The 17,993-nt window shown below is 43.0% G+C and overlaps 2 protein-coding genes across 2 annotated transcripts; both read right to left on the bottom strand.

Annotated features, from left to right (window-relative positions):
• Positions 1–8,259: 8,259 nt before the first annotated feature.
• On the bottom strand, positions 8,260–9,215 carry KRTAP29-1 (keratin associated like protein 29-1). The gene is given in 2 exon segments (XM_028096328.2): positions 8,260–9,192; positions 9,195–9,215. Coding segments are annotated over 2 exon segments (948 nt in total). The 5' UTR covers positions 9,210–9,215.
• Positions 9,216–14,459: 5,244 nt separating this feature from the next.
• On the bottom strand, positions 14,460–16,070 carry KRTAP16-1 (keratin associated protein 16-1). The gene has a single exon (XM_028096326.2). It carries the CDS (start codon positions 16,068–16,070, stop codon positions 14,460–14,462), a length of 1,611 nt encoding a protein of 536 aa, XP_027952127.2.
• Positions 16,071–17,993: the final 1,923 nt, after the last annotated feature.

The raw sequence follows: 17,993 nt of genomic DNA, 5'->3' as shown, positions 1-17,993 counted from the left end.
TTTTACATTTTATAAAATTCTTTCACATCTATTCCCACACCACTCAGACAAGAGGCCACATTTTAAGACATTAGGCTAAGATTACAGACCCCATCCAGGGCTGCTTAGAGTGTAAGTAAGTGGTCCTCTAAAGAGCAACACTCCAACTTTGTTTGCAACAACTGTGCTCTATTTATCATAAAGTCACTATAATCAAATATTTCTCCAGCTCCAGCTAGATTCAGGGCATTGCCAAGAAGTTTCTGAGAAAGTAGATTATCAGAGGAAATCCACTCCCTGAAGTCATGGGACTGTTGTTTAAGACAAACCCCTTTATGTGGGCAAACTGGTGAGATCAACAAAAATGCTTCTTTTATTTTTCTTCCATCTTTCAAACTGGGAAAACAACCAACCCTCTGTAAAGGGAAAGAAAAATCCAAGATTAGGGCAAAATAATCAGAAATCAGTAGTTTGTTCCAGGGAGCAGGATTTGGGTGGGGTGGGATACTGAGGGACCAGGCCTTTCCATTTTTTGTCCATACATTGTTTTCCCCCCAAGCATGAGATATTTTTATCATAAAAGAAAAATAAAGATTGTAATGTTCCCTTCTGAACCAAAGGGGGAAACCCTGCAACAATAAGAGAGAGAGAGAGCAAGGGATTTTAATTCCTTTCAATCTGAATAAAGAGACTACAACTACCAAAAGGAGTTTGATATGAAGTAAACTCCTCAGTATGATGCTGCTATTTTTTTTACATAATGCATTCATATGCACCCTTCACCCAACTAATGAGCTGTCAACATGTTCGTATCTGACAAGGAAAATCCGGGCTTATAAAAAGGGTCTCTTCTTCTTAGTTCATGTTGAGACCCAGGAATGAAATAAGATCTGAGCTCTGCCTCTGCAGTGTAGCACAAAGAATGTGAGATTATCCTAGAAAGACACTTACCTGCTATCTGTCTTTTCAGACAAGGGGGCATAATCAAATTGGAAAAAAATGACTAAACATTTATAAGGACAACTAGATTTTACAAGCACCTAGATTCGCTAGGTACATTCATGTCACTGTGTGCTATGCACATAATGGCCCAGAGCACCAAAAGACTGGAAGTAAAACACACATTGATATTTGAGGAATCTTAAAGAACAAGTAATGTTAAATGTGTTGAGACAAGCAAATGCCGTTCTATTTTCAAATTTCTGTAGACCATACATATGTAAGTTTGATCTTGCCTCAAAAAAAAAAAAAAAAAAAGATCCTTTGTGAACCCCTAGAGAAAGATAGAGCACAGGACCACTTAAACCAAGTCATGTCAAAGGGTTTAACTTTCTTTTTTTGCTAGATTAGTTGGTCAGTGAAATTCAGTAGAATATGAACCTGGATTTCAACAGGATAATTGAAAAGGACTCTCAACTTATGAGAAGAATGCAGAAGCATGGACTGAATGGCAAATGCCAAGATATGCTCATTTCCAATGACAGCATCTCACTTCATACAATAGTAATAAACACTTGACCCCAAATTCAAGCTTAGATTCTGATAAGAGATGTACTAGAGGGGCAGTTAAGCAGACCACTTGGGGCAGATCCACTGGGTAGTATTTTTTGCAGATACTCAAAGCATGTAGAGGTTTCTAAGGAGGAAGCACTATGGTTAACTCAGACTTAAATTAAAGAGCCGTATATCTGAAGTTGATATTAAACATGAACCTGAAGAACTCTCTCTTCCTTGCAATGGCAGTAAGGACATCAGTATTGCTAGGATAGGAATATGAATTTAGCAACAGGCATGCCAAGGCAGGAGCAGGGGACATCAATAAAGGGACTGAGAAACCACTTGAGGAGTGACAAAAGTGGCCCCTACAGGAGGACAGATGCACCCTCACCCCACTTAGTCGCTCAAATCCCCGAAAATTTCCTAGTGGGGCTGAGATATCTAACTTAGAGAATAGTACTTAATTACATCATCAGGCAGACATTATCCAGGGGGAAAATGGACTATACTCAAAAGAGTAAGATGATTTCTCCATATACTGGGCTGGTTAGAAAATAACTAGATCTTTTTTTATTTTATTTTATTATGTTATGTTAGTCACCATACAATACGTCATTAGTTTTTGATGTAGTGATCCACGATCCATTGTTTTCATATAACACCCAGTGCTCCATGCAGTACGTGCCCTCCTTAATACCCATCACCAGGCTAACCCATCCCCCCTCCCCCCTCCCCTCTAAAACCCTGTTTGTTTCTCAGAGTCCATAGTCTCTCATGGTTCATCTCTCCCTCCAATTCTCCCTCCCCCCGCATTTTTCCCTTCCTTCTCCTAATGTCCTCCCTGCTATTCCTTATGTTCCACAAATAAGTGAAACCATATGATAATCTCCAGTCCCATCCACGTTGATGTAAAAGTTGGATATTCATCCTTTCTGATGGCTGAGTAATATTCCATTGTGTATATGGACCACATCTTCTTTATCCATTCATCTGTTGAAGGGCATCTCGGCTCTTTCCACAGTTTGGCTATTGCGGACATTGCTGCTATGAACATTGGGGTGCATATGGCCCTTTTTTCACTACATCTGTGTCTCTGGGGTAAATACCCAGGAGTGCAATTGCTGGGTCATAGGGTAGCTCTATTTTAAAATTTTTGAGGAACCTCCACACTGTTTTCCAAAGTGGCTGTACCAACTTGCATTCCCACCAACAGTGTAAGAGGGTTCCCCTTTCTCCACAACCTCTCCAACATTTGTTGTTTCTTCCCCTGTCCATTTTTGCCATTCTAACTGGTGTAAGGTGGTATCTCAAAGTGGTTTTGATTTGAATTTCCCTGATAGCTAATGATGATGAACATTTTTTCATGTGTCTGTTAGCCATTTGTATGTCTTCTTCAGAGAAGTGACTTTTCATATCTTCTGCCCACTTTTTGACTTGATTATTTGTTTTTTGGGTATTAAGTTTGAGAAGTTCTTTATAGATCTTGGATACCAGCCCTTTATCTGTAGTGTCATTTGCAAATATCTTCTACCATTCTGTGGGTTGCCTCTTTGTTTTGTTCCATGCTCATGGATTGGAAGAATAAACATTGTCAAAATGAAAATAACTAGATCTTGACTTAGGTTCTAATCATGCCCTTTTTAAAGGAATATTGAATAATTTAAAGGTGTCTTGAGGAGAGCAACTATCCTGGGGATGGAACTGGAATTCAAATCACATCATGAAGAATGGAGGTATCTATGGGGTGCCCGGGTGGCTCAGTCAGTAAAGTGTCTGCCTTTAGCTCTGGTCATGATCTCAGGGTCCTGGGATTGAGCCCCACATCGGGCTCCCTGCTCAGTGGGGAGCTTTCTTCTCCCTCTCCCTCTGCCTGCTGCTCTCCCTGCTTGTGCTCTCTCTCTCTTGCAAATAAATAAATAAAATCTTAAAAAAAAAAGAAGAAAATAATGGTGGTATCTGGTTATAATTATCTCAGAGAAAAGATATTTGGGAGAAAGGAATGCCCCAGTGTATCTGAATATGGAAATATCTATCTGCAGAAGACATAGCTTCTGTTGTCCTTATGGAATCAAGGAACAAGAACAATCATGGGAACTATGAATATTAATTTAGGCAAAAATAAGTGAAAACTCACTCCTGGAGCTGCCCAGAGAAGCAGTATTTCCTTGGGAAGTGGAGCATTCCATTCTCTGAAGATGGTCAAACATAGACTCAAATAAAAGTTAATAGGGATGTCACAGAATGATTGTGTAAATAAATGGATTGTGTAAATAAATAAATAAATAAATTGTGTAAATAAATGGAAGTGGAGTATCCCATTCTCTGAAGATGGTCAAACATAGACTCAAATAAAAGTTAATAGGGATGTTACAGAATGATTGTGTAAATAAATGGAGTCATTTGTTATGCAGCAACTTGGCCAACTGATTGGCAAGATTACTTAAGCTATTAAGATTTGATGAAGTCCATGATCATTTAGGGGTCATTGCCCTGAATTTTGACCAAGGCACTTTTCAGAGTAGAAAACCTACTTCTCATAGTGGCTTTGCCACTAACAATGTCATTCTTCCTTTTCCTTCTTCAAAAACTTTAGTTGCTTTGAAGTTCACACCATCAGATTTACTGCCATTATCCTTTTGTATAATTTATCTCTTTTGTTTCACAAGTCTATAGATCTAGAAGGAGTGTACTTTGGAGCTATACTTAAGGGGTAACACCCAAGGAGATTCATCCACACTTGGGCCTAATTTCACTGATGAGATTCTGGACTTTGAGCTTATGGTGTAATAAGATGAGATGTGGGAGGATTTTATTAGTGAGTAAGTATATTTATCATGTGGATCACTGGCGGCTAAAAAGCAGAGTGTTGTAGGCATCCTTTAAGATGACTACCAATTATCCCACCTTCTGGTATTCATGTCTTTGTGCAATGCCTTTCACTTGAGTGTGGGCTGGATTTACTGACTTGCCTCTAGTGAAGAGAGTACAATGAATGTGGTGGGATGTCATTTCCAAGATTAGGCTGTAAAGGAACTGTGACTTGCATATCAGGTGCACATTCTCTCCCTCTTGGAACCCTTGTTCTGGGAGAATCCAGCTGCTAGGCCATGAAGACTATCAGCCAATGTATGGAGAAGCCCATGTGGCAAGGAAATGATATATCTGGCCAACAGCTGGTGAGAACGTATAGCCTGCCAAAGCCATGTGAGTGAGCTTGGAAGTGAATCTTTCCCTAACCAAGTCATGAAATGACTGAAGCCCCAGCCAACATCTCAACAACTACCTCATAAAAGAACCTGAACGAGACGTACCTAGCTAAGCCACACCTAGATTTCTAAACCACAGAAACAGTGGGATAATAATGTTTGTTGTTCTCGGCCACTAACTTTTGGAGTCATTTGTTATGCAGCAATAACTACTATAATAAAACAGATCGTGTATCAAAATGAAATAAAACACATTTATTTTTAATAATAAATTATATTAATTATTGATATAAATTTTAATTCTTGATTTTAAAAATGTCATTCTTAAAAGCAATAGCGAAGGAAAAAAGAAAATTGGGTAATTTTACATTGTATACGTAAATTCTTAAATTTCCAACCCCCACTGCTAATATTAAATGCTTTGTAAATATTAGTCATTGTTTATATTTTTATATAAATAGTACCTGGGAGGGTACACAAGGTTGTATCTGAGAAGTGAAGAAGGTAAATGTTTCAGAGCTGGAGATGTATACAAAAGGGACTTCAACTTTATCAATAATGTTTTACTTCAATTATGTTCTCTAAAGATCCAAAGTTGATATAAGAAAATGCCCATTCTGAGTGGTGGGTGTTTGTAATATTTTTCTCAAAACTTCCCTGTATTTTGCTCCCCCATTTGGGACCTAAGTGTAAATAAAGATTTATTTGTAAGCATGTTCAGGCTTGGCAGAACATTGTTTATAATAGGAGGTTCAGATGCTTTATGGACAAGTCCTAGCAAACCTGAAAGGAGCCAATAATGCTCTGTTATTTAAACTGTTGCCAAGTATGGAAGAGGTACATGGTTTCCCAGTACACCTTTTACACTTGCCATGTTTAAAATGTTCAGTTTGCATGTTGGCAGGTAGCCAGCACAACAGAGAAATCCACAATTGGAAATGTAAAAATATATATATATAGGTACATAGAGATGGGTTTTTACTATTGCAAAATGAAATTTGAAATTCCAGCTATGTCAAGAATTTTGGTATTAGTAAGCAAATTATTTGAGGAAATATAATTCCTTAAATTTATAATGTAAGAAAGTGTTGACAGTTCTGTCCAGGACTGAGGTAAGAGGCATCACACTTTCCAGAGCCTCATTCTTCCTCTGACATGACTGAAATCTCCATGGAAGATGTGGAGAGAGAATTTAAATGGGGTATCCATCAAAATGTCATTTCTAGAAGACATTCCATCTATGGTAATTCTTTTGCAATATCAAGGTCCCTCTCTTCTTCCTGTTTTTAATTTTCTTTTCAGACTTCAGTTGCAAATAATTGAGTTAATTATATTCCTTATGGCACATTACCACTTTTTGTCCTTGCAAGATCTCTGTCCTGTATTTTTCTTTATGTACTTATATACCAACTAATTTAATTCCTGTTCTCTTTATGCCCCATTATCTTCCTATAGGCAACTATTTTATTTTCTTTAAAGTGTATTCTCCAGCAAACAGCCTTTAGACTTCATCTTCACTGTCAGCTCTCCTTGATATCTAACCTGCTGGCCCACACTACAGATTTGGACATATCATTCTCCAAAATCACACAAGAAAATTCCTTTTATTACATCTCTTTATATATCTCCTATTGGTCTCTCTGGAGAACCAGACCAAAACAATACCTCATGGAAAGAATCACCTCTTGCTGTCTACCCACTCTCCTAGTGATGGACACAGATTTCCTTTAAAATCTATATTATCACAGAAACATGAGCATCCTCAAATGTGTCCCCTTATGGACCCATGTAAGAATGTTCTGAGTTTCAAGGAAACAAACTGAGTGTTGCTGGAGTGGTGGGGGGTGGGAGGGATGGGGTGGCTGGGTGATAGACATTGGGTAGGGTATGTGCTATGGTGAGCGCTGTGAATTGTGCAAGACTGTTGAATCACAGATCTGTACTTCTGAAACAAATAATGCAACATATGTTAAGAAAAAAGAAAAAGAAGAAGATAGCAGGAGGGGAAGAATGAAGGGGAGTAAGTCAGAGGGGGAGACGACCCATGAGAGACGATGGACTCTGAAAAACAAACTGAGGGTTCTAGAGGGGAGGGGGGTGGGGGGATGGGTTAGCCTGGTGATGGGTATTAAGGAGGGCACGTTCTGCGTGGAGCACTGGGTGTTATGCACAAACAATGAATCATGGAACACTACATCAAAAACTAATGATGTAATATATGGTGATTAACATAACAATAAAAAAATTTTTAAAAAACGGTTAAAAAAAAGAATGTCTGAGTTTCAGACCTAAATCATTTCACAGACCCAGAGCCTTTGATTAAAAGGGAGGCCAGATCCCCTTGAGGAAGGATTCTGTATAATTGCTACAAATACACTCTGTAAACTTCCCTCTAATCTTCCCCCAAAAGAAAACCAGTCCAACCATCTCCTAAATGTTTACATTTGATAATTACATAGTAGGAACATTCAGTCAGATGTTTCCTTAGATTAGTTATTTTTAAAACTGCCTCTTAAAATGTCAAAAACATAAGCAAACAAACAACAGACAAAAATTTCTAATTTTACATTTTATTTAAATGGTCCATTAAGTGAACTGATCATTAAAACCAGTGTTAAGGGGCACCTAGGTGATGCAGTCAGTTGGGTGTCCAACTCGTGATTTCGGCTCAGATTGTGATCTCAGGGTTGTGGGATCCAGCTCTGCACTCAGTGCAGAGTCTGCTTAGGACTCCTTCTCCCTCGGCCCCTGCCTGCTAGCTCTCTCTCTCTCTCTCTCTCTGGAATAAATAAATCTTTAAAAAAAAAAAAACTGTTACGTTAATCAACCCTTAGCTATTCTCAATGGCCAAAAACTTTAGTTTATTTTAGTCTGAGGCTTCCCTAGACCATTTCTGTCTTTGTCTTCCCAAGTCTGTTCACTGTGGGGAAATGGAGCCCACTCAACTCAAAAGATATTTTGGTGATATAAAGATGGGAAGCCAAGGGATTGTTTCTCATTTCTCCATTCCAATTTGAGCATCTATAATTGCGGACACCAACCACCCTTGCAGACCAAGGCAGACCCACTAACTTAGAGGGCCCAAGGTCATCATGTTCAAATGTGATCTGAAAGAAATCTATGTAAGGGTGCATTGAAAGGAATGAAAGCATTCTGAGAGTTTTGTTCATTATGCTTAACCACTCACATTTTTATTAGCAGTTGGCATCAAAGGAGTCTTTTTAAAGACTGGGCAACATCAAAAGAAAGAAAAACTGGAGAGAAGGCTTTGCTGAGGTGAAATTAATTGACAACATGAGGAAATGCAAGGTGTAGTGTGGACCACGCTTGCAGAAAGGTTCTCCTTGATGAAGAAAGATCTCTTAGTGGCTGGACTAATCCCCTCATCAGCACCTGGAGAGATCATGGGGCTGGACTCAGAATGAAGTTAGCGCACAGATAGCATTTGCACTCAGCCAGAAGAGGGCCCCACAGGGTGGCAATGCACTTGCAGATAGTGGCAGACCTCAGAGGAGGTGTGAAGGGTGCTGCATCAGTGAAGCGTTTCCTTACAGAAGCTGGACTTGTGACTGGGTTGTCAGGAAGTTGGCGAGCAGATACTGGTTTTGCAGAGACTTGGGGCAGTTGGTCGAAAGCAATTGCAGCCACTGCTGGATGATTTGCCTAAACCTGTCACACAGCAAGCTGGTTGGCAGGAAGGGGATTCGCAGCCACCTTGGTTGCAGGAAGTGGATCCATCACAAGTTGGTTGGCCAGAAAGCACGGTGCCACAGGAAACTCGTTTGCAAGTGTTCTTTACAAAACATGGGAGCTGGCAGTTAGCCACTGGCTGACAGATGAAGGATATGGAAGGTGTTGGTTGGCAGTGAAGTGGCTGGCAAGGGGAGGACACACAGCATGTAGGATTGCAAGAACTGAACACAGAAGTTGATGGCTGGCAGGGAACAGGCACGCAGGGAACCAATTGGCAAGTCTTGAAAATGTAGCAGATGGGTTGGTAATAAGTTGATTTGCAGAGCTGATCTTCACCGTTAATGGGCTGACATGAACCTGGTTGGCAGCAAGTTGGCTGGCATGGACTAGCTGCACAGATGGTTGGTGGGCAAGAATTTTTGATACAGGAAGTTACCTCAGAGCAGGATGGCTGGCAGGACCTTATGTCACAGCAGACCGATTGGCCACAAGCTGCCTGACATGATCCGGACACAAAGACAGGTTCTTGGCAGGAGCTTTGCTGGTCGAGGCTGGATTCACAGCAATTTGCCTCACAACTGGTAGATTCCGAGCAGGAGGGTTGGCATGAGCTAACCAGACAAGCAGACTGACCAGTGCCAGATTCATAGCATGCTGTGCAGGAACAAATGGGTTGGCAGACAAAACCAACGCAGGAAGTTGCTGGAAGGCAGGTAGGTTGGCAAGAAGCAGGTTCACAGCCAGTTGGGGCACTGTTGGATGGCTGATGGTTTTCTTGGCATGTGACCAGTTGCCACGTTCTGCTCCGGCAGGAACTAGGCAAACAGATACCATTTCGGAAGCCACCACCATTTGAACACATGAAAGTGGGCACAGCTGGAATGGCCATGGTGGTTCTGGGACAACAGCTGTCCCCCGTGGCACTGATGTTAACCTTGCTAGGAAGTTGCAAACTCAGTATACCTGAGTGTGAAAGACATCTACTATATGGGGGCTTTTATAGTCCTTCACTAGGGGTGTTGATACAACTTAGAGCATCTTTCCTTGTTATTGTTTCTACTCACTTGCCTACAAACATCTGATTAGCAGGCTTCAGGAGCCTGGATAGATATTGTCCCCACTTTAAAAACTTGTCTGTTGAGTTGAGAGTTTTCTTTGCTGAGTTTGGATTCCTTGATGCTGGTCCTGCTCTGGGATGAGCTGTCTCTTTTACAGGTTGTTCTCCAGCCTCCGTGAAGCAGGGCTTTCCCTGAACTAACCTCTCATCAGGAGGCCTCATCCCAGCCAAAGCAACCTGCTCTTCCTCCAGGAATGCCGTTCTGCACCATTTAGACAATCAGGAAATGAAGCCTTGACCTAGTTGAAAGAGGGTGATGTCTGAGATGGCAAACAGAAAATCAGGCAGTGCATCCCAAAGGCACTTCAATGTCTCCACTTCTTTCTAGAAACTTCCCATTTGGTTTTCCTGAAACTCAGTTTTATTAGTACCACTAATAATAGCAGTAGCAGTAGTAGGAATGGCTTCCATTCCATTTATAGCATACTTACTATACCCCAAGTCCTTGACTGTATTTTTCATTGAATCTTGCGATGACCCTAGGTAGTAAGTGTAATACTCGCTACTATAGCAAAACTAACTCAGAGGGTTTAAATCCTGAATTCCCAAAATTATGCAAGTAATAAAAGGTTGAAATAAGATCCAAACCTAGTTTGGGCTGACCCCAAAACCTCTGGTCTTAATTATCTGTTAGACCTCCTGACTTTGGAGTGGAAGAGAAAGACTATAATATAGTGATTGAAGACTGACATTTGTATAGCAGTGCACTGACTCATGGGCAGGTGGCCCAGGCTCCATGCTGGGGACCTTTCATCCACTCCAGTGACTAGATTAAACTGGTATGAGTACTTACCTCTACTTATCCATACACCCAAAGACAATCTTTTAATTTGGAAATTTTAATAACTGTAAAATATTTTGCCAAGAATTAAATCATATTATGGAGTTCACAACATATAAGTTCTATAAATATAAAACTACAACAACCAAAAGTGATATAAGGACATCACTGCAAAGTAATTTTAGTGTTAAATCACCCTCTTCCAAGAGGGACTTAGGAGGCATTGGTTGTCCTAATTCTTCCCCTCTTTCTGTGGACTCATCCTGGCTCTGTATCATCAGACAACTTCAGCATCCCACACTGGTCCATGTCTGACCTGGTTTACACCAGAGATTCACAACAGAATAGAAAGATCATGGCCTTGGGATCCCAACAGGGCTAGTGTCATTTTCTGGCTCTGCTACTAACTCACTCTGTGGGACATGTTAGCTCATTACCCGAGTATTCAAAGTACTAAGAGTTTATCTATTAACCACATTGCTATTGCTCAGGTTATTTTTATTTTTTTTTTAGCTGCCTCACAATTACTGAAAATGCTGGAAATTCTGGAAGGTACTTTTCAAAGTACCAGCTAAAGAATACCTTCTCCTTGGCACCCTCCTCCTCACCCTCATTTTAAAAGGAAGAGAAATTTTTCTGATCAGAATGATGCCTGGGAAATCCTCAGCCTTGTCATGAAAATACCTTTTTTCTACCATTGCTTTTTGTGTTACAGCACCAATCAGTCCTTTTGCCATCCAACTCATCACTAATCATTTTGGCACCTTGCAAACTGCAGGGATCACTGCACTCTGTTTTATTCCTGTCTACATCCCAAAGCTCTCATCTTTCAGAAGAAATACTTTTGGTCTTACCAAGTAGGTCAGTCATGATGGAAACATGAATATATTTGAGAAACCATGTCAACTTCAACCTGAAAAAGGTGTCAATGTCCTATACTCATACATACCACTTTTATTGTTTTTTTTAAAGATTTTTTTTATTTATTTATTCATGAGAGACAGAGAGAGAGAGAGAGAGAGAGAAGCAGAGGGAGAAGCAGGCTCCCCACTGAGCAGGGAGCCCGATGCGGGACTCGATCCCAGGACCCTGGGATCATGACCTGAGCCGAAGGCAGACGCTTAACCATCTGAGCCACCCAGGTGCCCACCACTTTTATTGTTTTTAAAACGATCAATTTTTACATCCATTTTTCTCCGATTCTGTTCTTGCCTTTCTTCCTCCTAAAGAAACTTCTCAAGTTGTTGGTAAAGGGTACAAACTCTCAGCTATAAGATGAGTATGGTCTGAGGATCTGATATATAACATAGTCACTCTAGTTAATAACACTGTATTGCCTAACTGAAATTTGCTAAGAGAACTTAAATGTTCTCACACTCCTCCCTCCCAAAAATATGAGGCGATGGATGTGTTAATTAACTAGATGGGAGGAATCTTTTCATGATACATATGTATATCAAATCATCACAGTGTGCACTTCAAATATCTTACAATTTTGTCAATTATACCTCAACAAAGATAAAAAAAAGTCTCAATAGGGACATCTTTCATTTTGCTGTGGTTCAAGGCCCTAAAGATATCTGGTATACCACCAAGGGCTGTTGTGATCACATCAAGAAACATGATGATGCATAAAAAAACACAAACTTTGGACAGAACTGTATGTTCTGTATGTTACATGTATTTACATGGTGTGTTACTTTTGTGTGTTTCTTACTCCCTGTGGCTATCCTGAATTCCGTGTTTAGCATTCCCTTGTGAATATATATAAGGTATATATTTGTGTGTATGTATGTGCATATGTACACATGTATGTATACTCATACATACGTGTATGTATGTGTGGGGGTGTTGTTTTTGAGCTTTAAACATATATGTGGTCTTGAGGCTTTTTTGTATCAGCTCTACTCTGGTCAGGTTTCACCCCTGTTTTGCATATGGCCATTGTCCAGTTGTGGGGTTTTGGGGGGGTTGTTTTTTTTTTTAGATTTTATTTATTTATTTGTCAGAGGAAGAGAGAGCACAAGCAGGGGGAGCGGCAGGCAGTGGGAGAAACTGGTTCCCTGCTGGAGCCCAACATGGGACTAGATCCCAGGACCCTGGGATTATAACCTGAGCCAAAGTCAGATGCTTAACTGACTGAGACACCCAGGCGTCCCTGTCCAGTTGTTTTCACTGCAGCATAGTATTTATTTTGTGAATATACCACAATTTTCTTGTCTCTGTTTATGGGCCCTTGGATTCTTTGTCACTCATATTCATCTTATAAAATAGAGGGAAAGAAATCTTACCTCAAAGAATTGCTATGACTTACATGAATCACTGGGACTGTGCTTGGGACAGAGATTTAAAACCCTGGCCAACTCCTCTTGACTCTGTAAGGAGATGGAGATAAATCTCAATGGCCTGATGAGACAGTAACCCTGACACCAATGTGCTGGTTAAGTTCCACCTTTGAGTTCCTCCCTCTGCCATTGTATAACCCAGTGGTTCTCAAACAGGGGTGATTTTTGCCCCTTATCCCCAGGGTTGTTTGCTACTGTCTGGAGACATTGTTGATCATCACAGTCAGGGGATGCTCCTAGCATTTAATTGGTAAAGTCCAGAGATTCTGCTTAATATCCTACAGTGTGAAGGATGGTCCTCACAACAAAGAATTATTCAGCCCAAATGTCAATAACACTAAAGTTGAGAAGCCCTGGTCCACCCCCTCTTGTGCTTAGGATAGCCCAAGCTGCACCTTGAGGACTAGGGATAGCCCTTTATGCCATGCACTAAGTGACTACTTTGAAGAGACTCTGTCCTTAGGATTGCAAGGGAGTATGTATGGAGTTTACACAAGGTGTGTGACTTGAAGAGATTAGGAGAACATAAAGTGCAAGGCTGTTTGCAGGGGCTGGGTATGTAGAAAGTCTGAGAGCAAGTTGGTTAGCAGATGGCAGATGCAGAAGAACCTAGGTGGCAGCAGAGAGGTTGACAGGAGGTAGATGAGCAGGAAATGGGCTCACAGCACAAGAAATCCAGGTTATCTTCCTTATTGTAAGTGTGACCTCCCACTTGTTTTTATCCCACTGTGAACCCCAAAGCCATTGGCTTGCTCCGCAGGCTCCCTATATCCAAGTCCGTGCTCCTTCATTCGGTTCTCCACACCAAGGCCAGAGGGACATTCCAAAACCCAGTGCTCTTCATGTCACTGCCCTGCATATGGCCCCTTGTCAGCCTTGCACCAAACTAAAATGTCTCTGTCTAACTTACAAGGCCTGACAAGGGCAGGTCACTGTCTACTTAGCTGACCTCAGAGCTCACCTGCCTCTAAGCACACCTCTGCCCAAGCCTCACTAATGAATGGTGTGCTCACAAGCCCCATTCATTTGTATGTTTCCTCTGCCTGGAAAATGCTTCCTTTCTGGTTTTGGACTGGTTAATTCTTATTTGTGCTGAAAGACTCAGCTTCAGTATCACATTCCCCAAGAAGTCTTCCTTATTTCTCCCCATGCCCTGTTGAGTTCAAACTGCCCTATGCTTGCCTCTCACCCAGTACTTAGCACAATGCAATGAAGTAAGTGTCTCTCTGCCTATCTGTCTCCCCCACCCCCATCCTGATAGTGAGCTCCCTGAGAACAAGGACTGAGATGTTAGTTTTCTCATTCCTACAGCCTAACACAGTCCCTGGCTAATAGCTGTCTAATAAAGCTTGTTGGATAGATGAATGGATAAAGCTGCTCTTGAAGACAAACCAAGTTAGCTGATGAGAATATGACATTAACAGAGCAATAAGAACAGCATGTCACTTCAACTTAGCCACTTTATTGGACAGTTAAACATCTTTTTCTCGTGGAAGAAGTCCCCAAGGAACATGAGTACACCCAGAAAGGGAACACATGCATGAGGACAGAAAAAACTTAATGCTGGGAAAGGGACTCAAGATGATGTGGTGAAGTAGCTCTTTTCAACTTGATGGCAGCAGCAGGCAGGAACCCAGAATGACCCCCTCTAGATGCCCAGGGCACCTTCATTTGGACCATTAGGAGACTGACATTTCTGGTGAGTTCTTTGAAGTGTAAGAAGATGGCAAGTGATGGTGCAGAAAGATTCTAACTAAGTCATTGTGAGCTTTGGGGAGGGTAGTTAAGGTTTCTCTCTAGCTGGAGGTTTGCTTTGCAGGAATCAGTGGGCTGAGGCCAGATCAGTGGTCAGCAGGCTTGGTGGCAGTAGGCGGGCTGGCTGCGGCTTCACGGGTGGTTGGGCTGGTGGGTTTGGCTTCACTGGGCTGGCAGGGACTGGCATTTGAGACCTCGGCCTTGCAGGACGTTGAGTCAGTGCAATCTGGTTGGCTAGAAGTAGATCTTTTGCAATCCCGTTTATAGGAGTCAGCACAAGGCAGACGGGAGCAGATCGGACGGTAAGAGAGTGAAGTGACACAGGCCGGGCGGCGCAGGATGGAATAGCATGGGCGGTAGCAGGCAGGGCGATAGGAGATGGATGTCATATATGGCTGCCTGTAAGTGATGGGTCCAGAGCAGATTGGACGACAGATTGGGCGGTAAGAAACCGAAGGGGTGCAAGGCTGTTTGCAGGAGCTGGGTATGTAGAAAGTCCGAGAGCAAGTTGGTTGGCAGATGGCAGATGCAGAAGACCCCGGGCGGCAGCAGAGTGGTTGGCAGGAGGTAGATGGGCAGGAAACGGGCTCACGGCAGATGGACCGGCAGCGCTTGACTATGTAGCAGGTAGGTTGACATGGACTGCGCACACAGATACTTGCTGAACAGGGACTGGGCTCAGAGCACATGGGTTGGCAGATGCTGGAGATGCAACAAGAGGGCTCTTGACAAGTGCTGGAGACACAAGGTGGCTCACAAGGGCTTGGAACACAGCAGACAGGTCGAAGACAGACAGGCTCACAGACCAGAGCCACACAGGGAGCTGACTGGCAGTTGCTGGGCTCTGAGCAAGATGGCTCACAAGGACTGGGGTCAGAGCTGACAGCCTGGCAGCTATTAGCCACAGAGCAGACAGATGGACAGCAGCTAGGTGTGGGGCAGACCGGCTGACAGCAAGTAGGCTCACAGACCACTGGTTGGCAGGAACTAGGCACAGTGCAGACAGCTGAACAGCAGCTGGGCTCACAGATGACTGGCTGGCAGCAGCTGGCTTTGCACATGATGGACTGGCAGGGAGTGGGTACACAGAGAACTGGCTGGCAGGAAGGGGCCTCACAGCACACAGGTTGGACACAGCTGCTCATAGAACAGGAAGGCTCACAGATGGTGGCTTCACAGCACACAGGTTGGGCACAGCTGCTCACAGAACAGGAGGGCTCACAGATGGTGGCTTCACAGCACACAGGTTGGGCACAGCTGCTCACGGCACAGGAAGGCTCACAGATGGTGGCTTCACAGCACACAGGTTGGGCACAGCTGCTCACAGAACAGGAGGGCTCACAGATTGTGGCTTCACAGCACACAGGTTGGGCACAGCTGCTCACAGAACAGGAGGGCTCACAGATGGTGGCTTCACAGCACACAGGTTGGGCACAGCTGCTCACAGAACAGGAGGGCTCACAGATGGTGGCTTCACAGCACACAGGTTGGGCACAGCTGCTCACGGCACAGGAGGGCTGACAGCACTGTGGGCCACAGCTAGATGATCTACAGGTACCTTCGCAAGTCACCAGCTGCCATGTCTGGCTCTGGCAGGAACTAGGCAAGCAGACAGGCCCTCCACAGCTTACCTCAGTGGAGCAGAGAGAGATGCCTGGCACAGACGGGCATTTCCTAGAACAGCAGTTTCCAGACATGGTGGGGGTGCCTCTGCTCCCTTGTGAGTGCTGAGAGGGGTGCTGCCTGACTGGGGCAGCTCTCTGGGGCCCTCAATTTTATACCCCCTCACCGACATGTGCTGTTTGGAGCCCCTGCATCTTTTCCTCATTGCTGTTTGAGCCAGTTTTCAGAGGAACATCTTATTATGCCAAGGTTTGTTGATCTGGAAGTTGTTTATCCACCCATAAAGAAGTTGTTTGTTTATTGACTTGCTAAATTTGGAATCCTTGGAGCAACAGGTCATCTTGGAATAAGCATCATTGCCTTCAAACTGAATGACCTGTGTTTCTGAGCGTCATGAGCAGGGGAAGAAGAAAGGAACTTATAATTTATCCATCTTCTAGTCCTCTGTACCAGGTCCTCTGGGGGACACAGGTGTGCCTACATGAATAGGACCCACTCACCCATCCCCACAGATCTCAGTCTCTGGTGGGCAGACATACATTCAGATAAACTCATTGCAATGCTATGGTAAAGTCAACAATAGACATATAGGGATTAGTAGAGGGGAGCTGTGGTGAGCTCTGTGGGAGAGGGGCTATCTGGGCTGGATTTTAAATGACTGCACTTTACAGCAATGGTCCTATTTAAAACCATCAGCAATCCCCTGAGATAGGAATTCATCTCTCCCCATTATAGGTAAAGAAGAAGAAAGAAAAGGTTGGAATCAGAAAGTTTAAGTCACTTGCTAAAGATCCCACCCAGCTTGCCCCCTAATCTAGGGCTGCCCTCCTTCCTTCTCACCATTCTGTCTAGTCTGACCTTTCTTAAGAGACTTTGTCAAACCCACATGTCATAGGCTTAGCCCACTGTGTTGTCCTCCATCCTGTTCAATGAACAGCCCCGCCCCAGACCACTGGCTCTACCTGTCCCTAGAAAGCACTTGACCTAGCCTCTCTGCTTCTCCTCCCTGTGTTCCTTCCACCCACCCACACTTCAAGCATTCAGTGGCCCTCAAGAATCCCTCTTGATTTTGGTGATTTTAATAGCTCCTAAAAGAAAGACACCTCAAAGACCCAAAGGATAAAGAGGGAAGACAAGAGATCTTTTGCAAAGACATTGTGAACAAAAGCAAAGAACACAAATGCTTTCTCAAAGCATGTCAATGCTACTATTTGAGACAGACATGAGATGAGAAATGTACCCTAGGTTTCTAAACACCAAGGCCTGACATCCTTGCTCAGTAAAGGCCTGCCTCCACTATGTGCTTTCAACATCAATGCAAATGCAAGCTCTCCTTTAGAAAAGCTGAACCATTGTGCCATCCATTCATCATCTCTCCCTTCATTCATTAATTTATGCATTCCCTCAATTTCTCTTTCATTCATCCATTCAATTCAGCCATCACTGGGTTCTGTGTAAGGGATACAAAAAGAATTAGCTGCAATTCCTGTCTCAAGGAGTCCAAGTTTAGGAGAGAAATAGATACATCCATAAGCAATTATGGTACAGTCCACATACAAGTGCTATGACAGATAGACGCCTGAGTTCCTATGGAGGCACCCAGGAGAAACACCAACATGGTTTTTAGGAAATTAGGGAAGCCTTCTCAGAAGCATGATACATTTAGGGAGCAGTAAATGGTTCCATATCCAGGATGAAAGGTACACGGGGACAGGAAGGAACAGCAATGGGACTAGAAGGGTACTCAATCATGAAAAGGCCTTGTGCACCATGATAAGTAGTTAGATTTTACACTGACACCTGGGTGCTTGACCATGTTTGCCTTTTGGAAAGACCTCTCTGGCTGTGGTGAAGGTATAGGAGAAGGAGGGCAAGTCTGGAGCCAGGGAGACCATTAGGAGTCTGGGGCAATTACTCAAAATCTTCATAGTGACAACCTGAACTGGGCAGTGCCTTGGGCCTGGAGCAATATGAGAGGTTGTAAAGAGGCAGAATCA

The sequence above is a fragment of the Eumetopias jubatus genome, unplaced genomic scaffold, assembly GCF_037043125.1.
Source record: "Eumetopias jubatus isolate StellerSeaLion01/CBP00866 unplaced genomic scaffold, mEumJub1_p1.0 scaffold_10, whole genome shotgun sequence".
Classification (NCBI taxonomy): domain Eukaryota; kingdom Metazoa; phylum Chordata; class Mammalia; order Carnivora; family Otariidae; genus Eumetopias; species Eumetopias jubatus.
Note: the sequence above shows the minus strand (reverse complement) of the source record. Positions and strands in the feature narration are given on the sequence as shown.

Excerpts from the sequence above, each read along its gene's own strand:
- KRTAP16-1 (XM_028096326.2), bottom strand. The coding sequence starts at position 16,070 with ATGTCTGGAAACTGCTGTTCTAGGAAATGCCCGTCTGTGCCAGGCATC.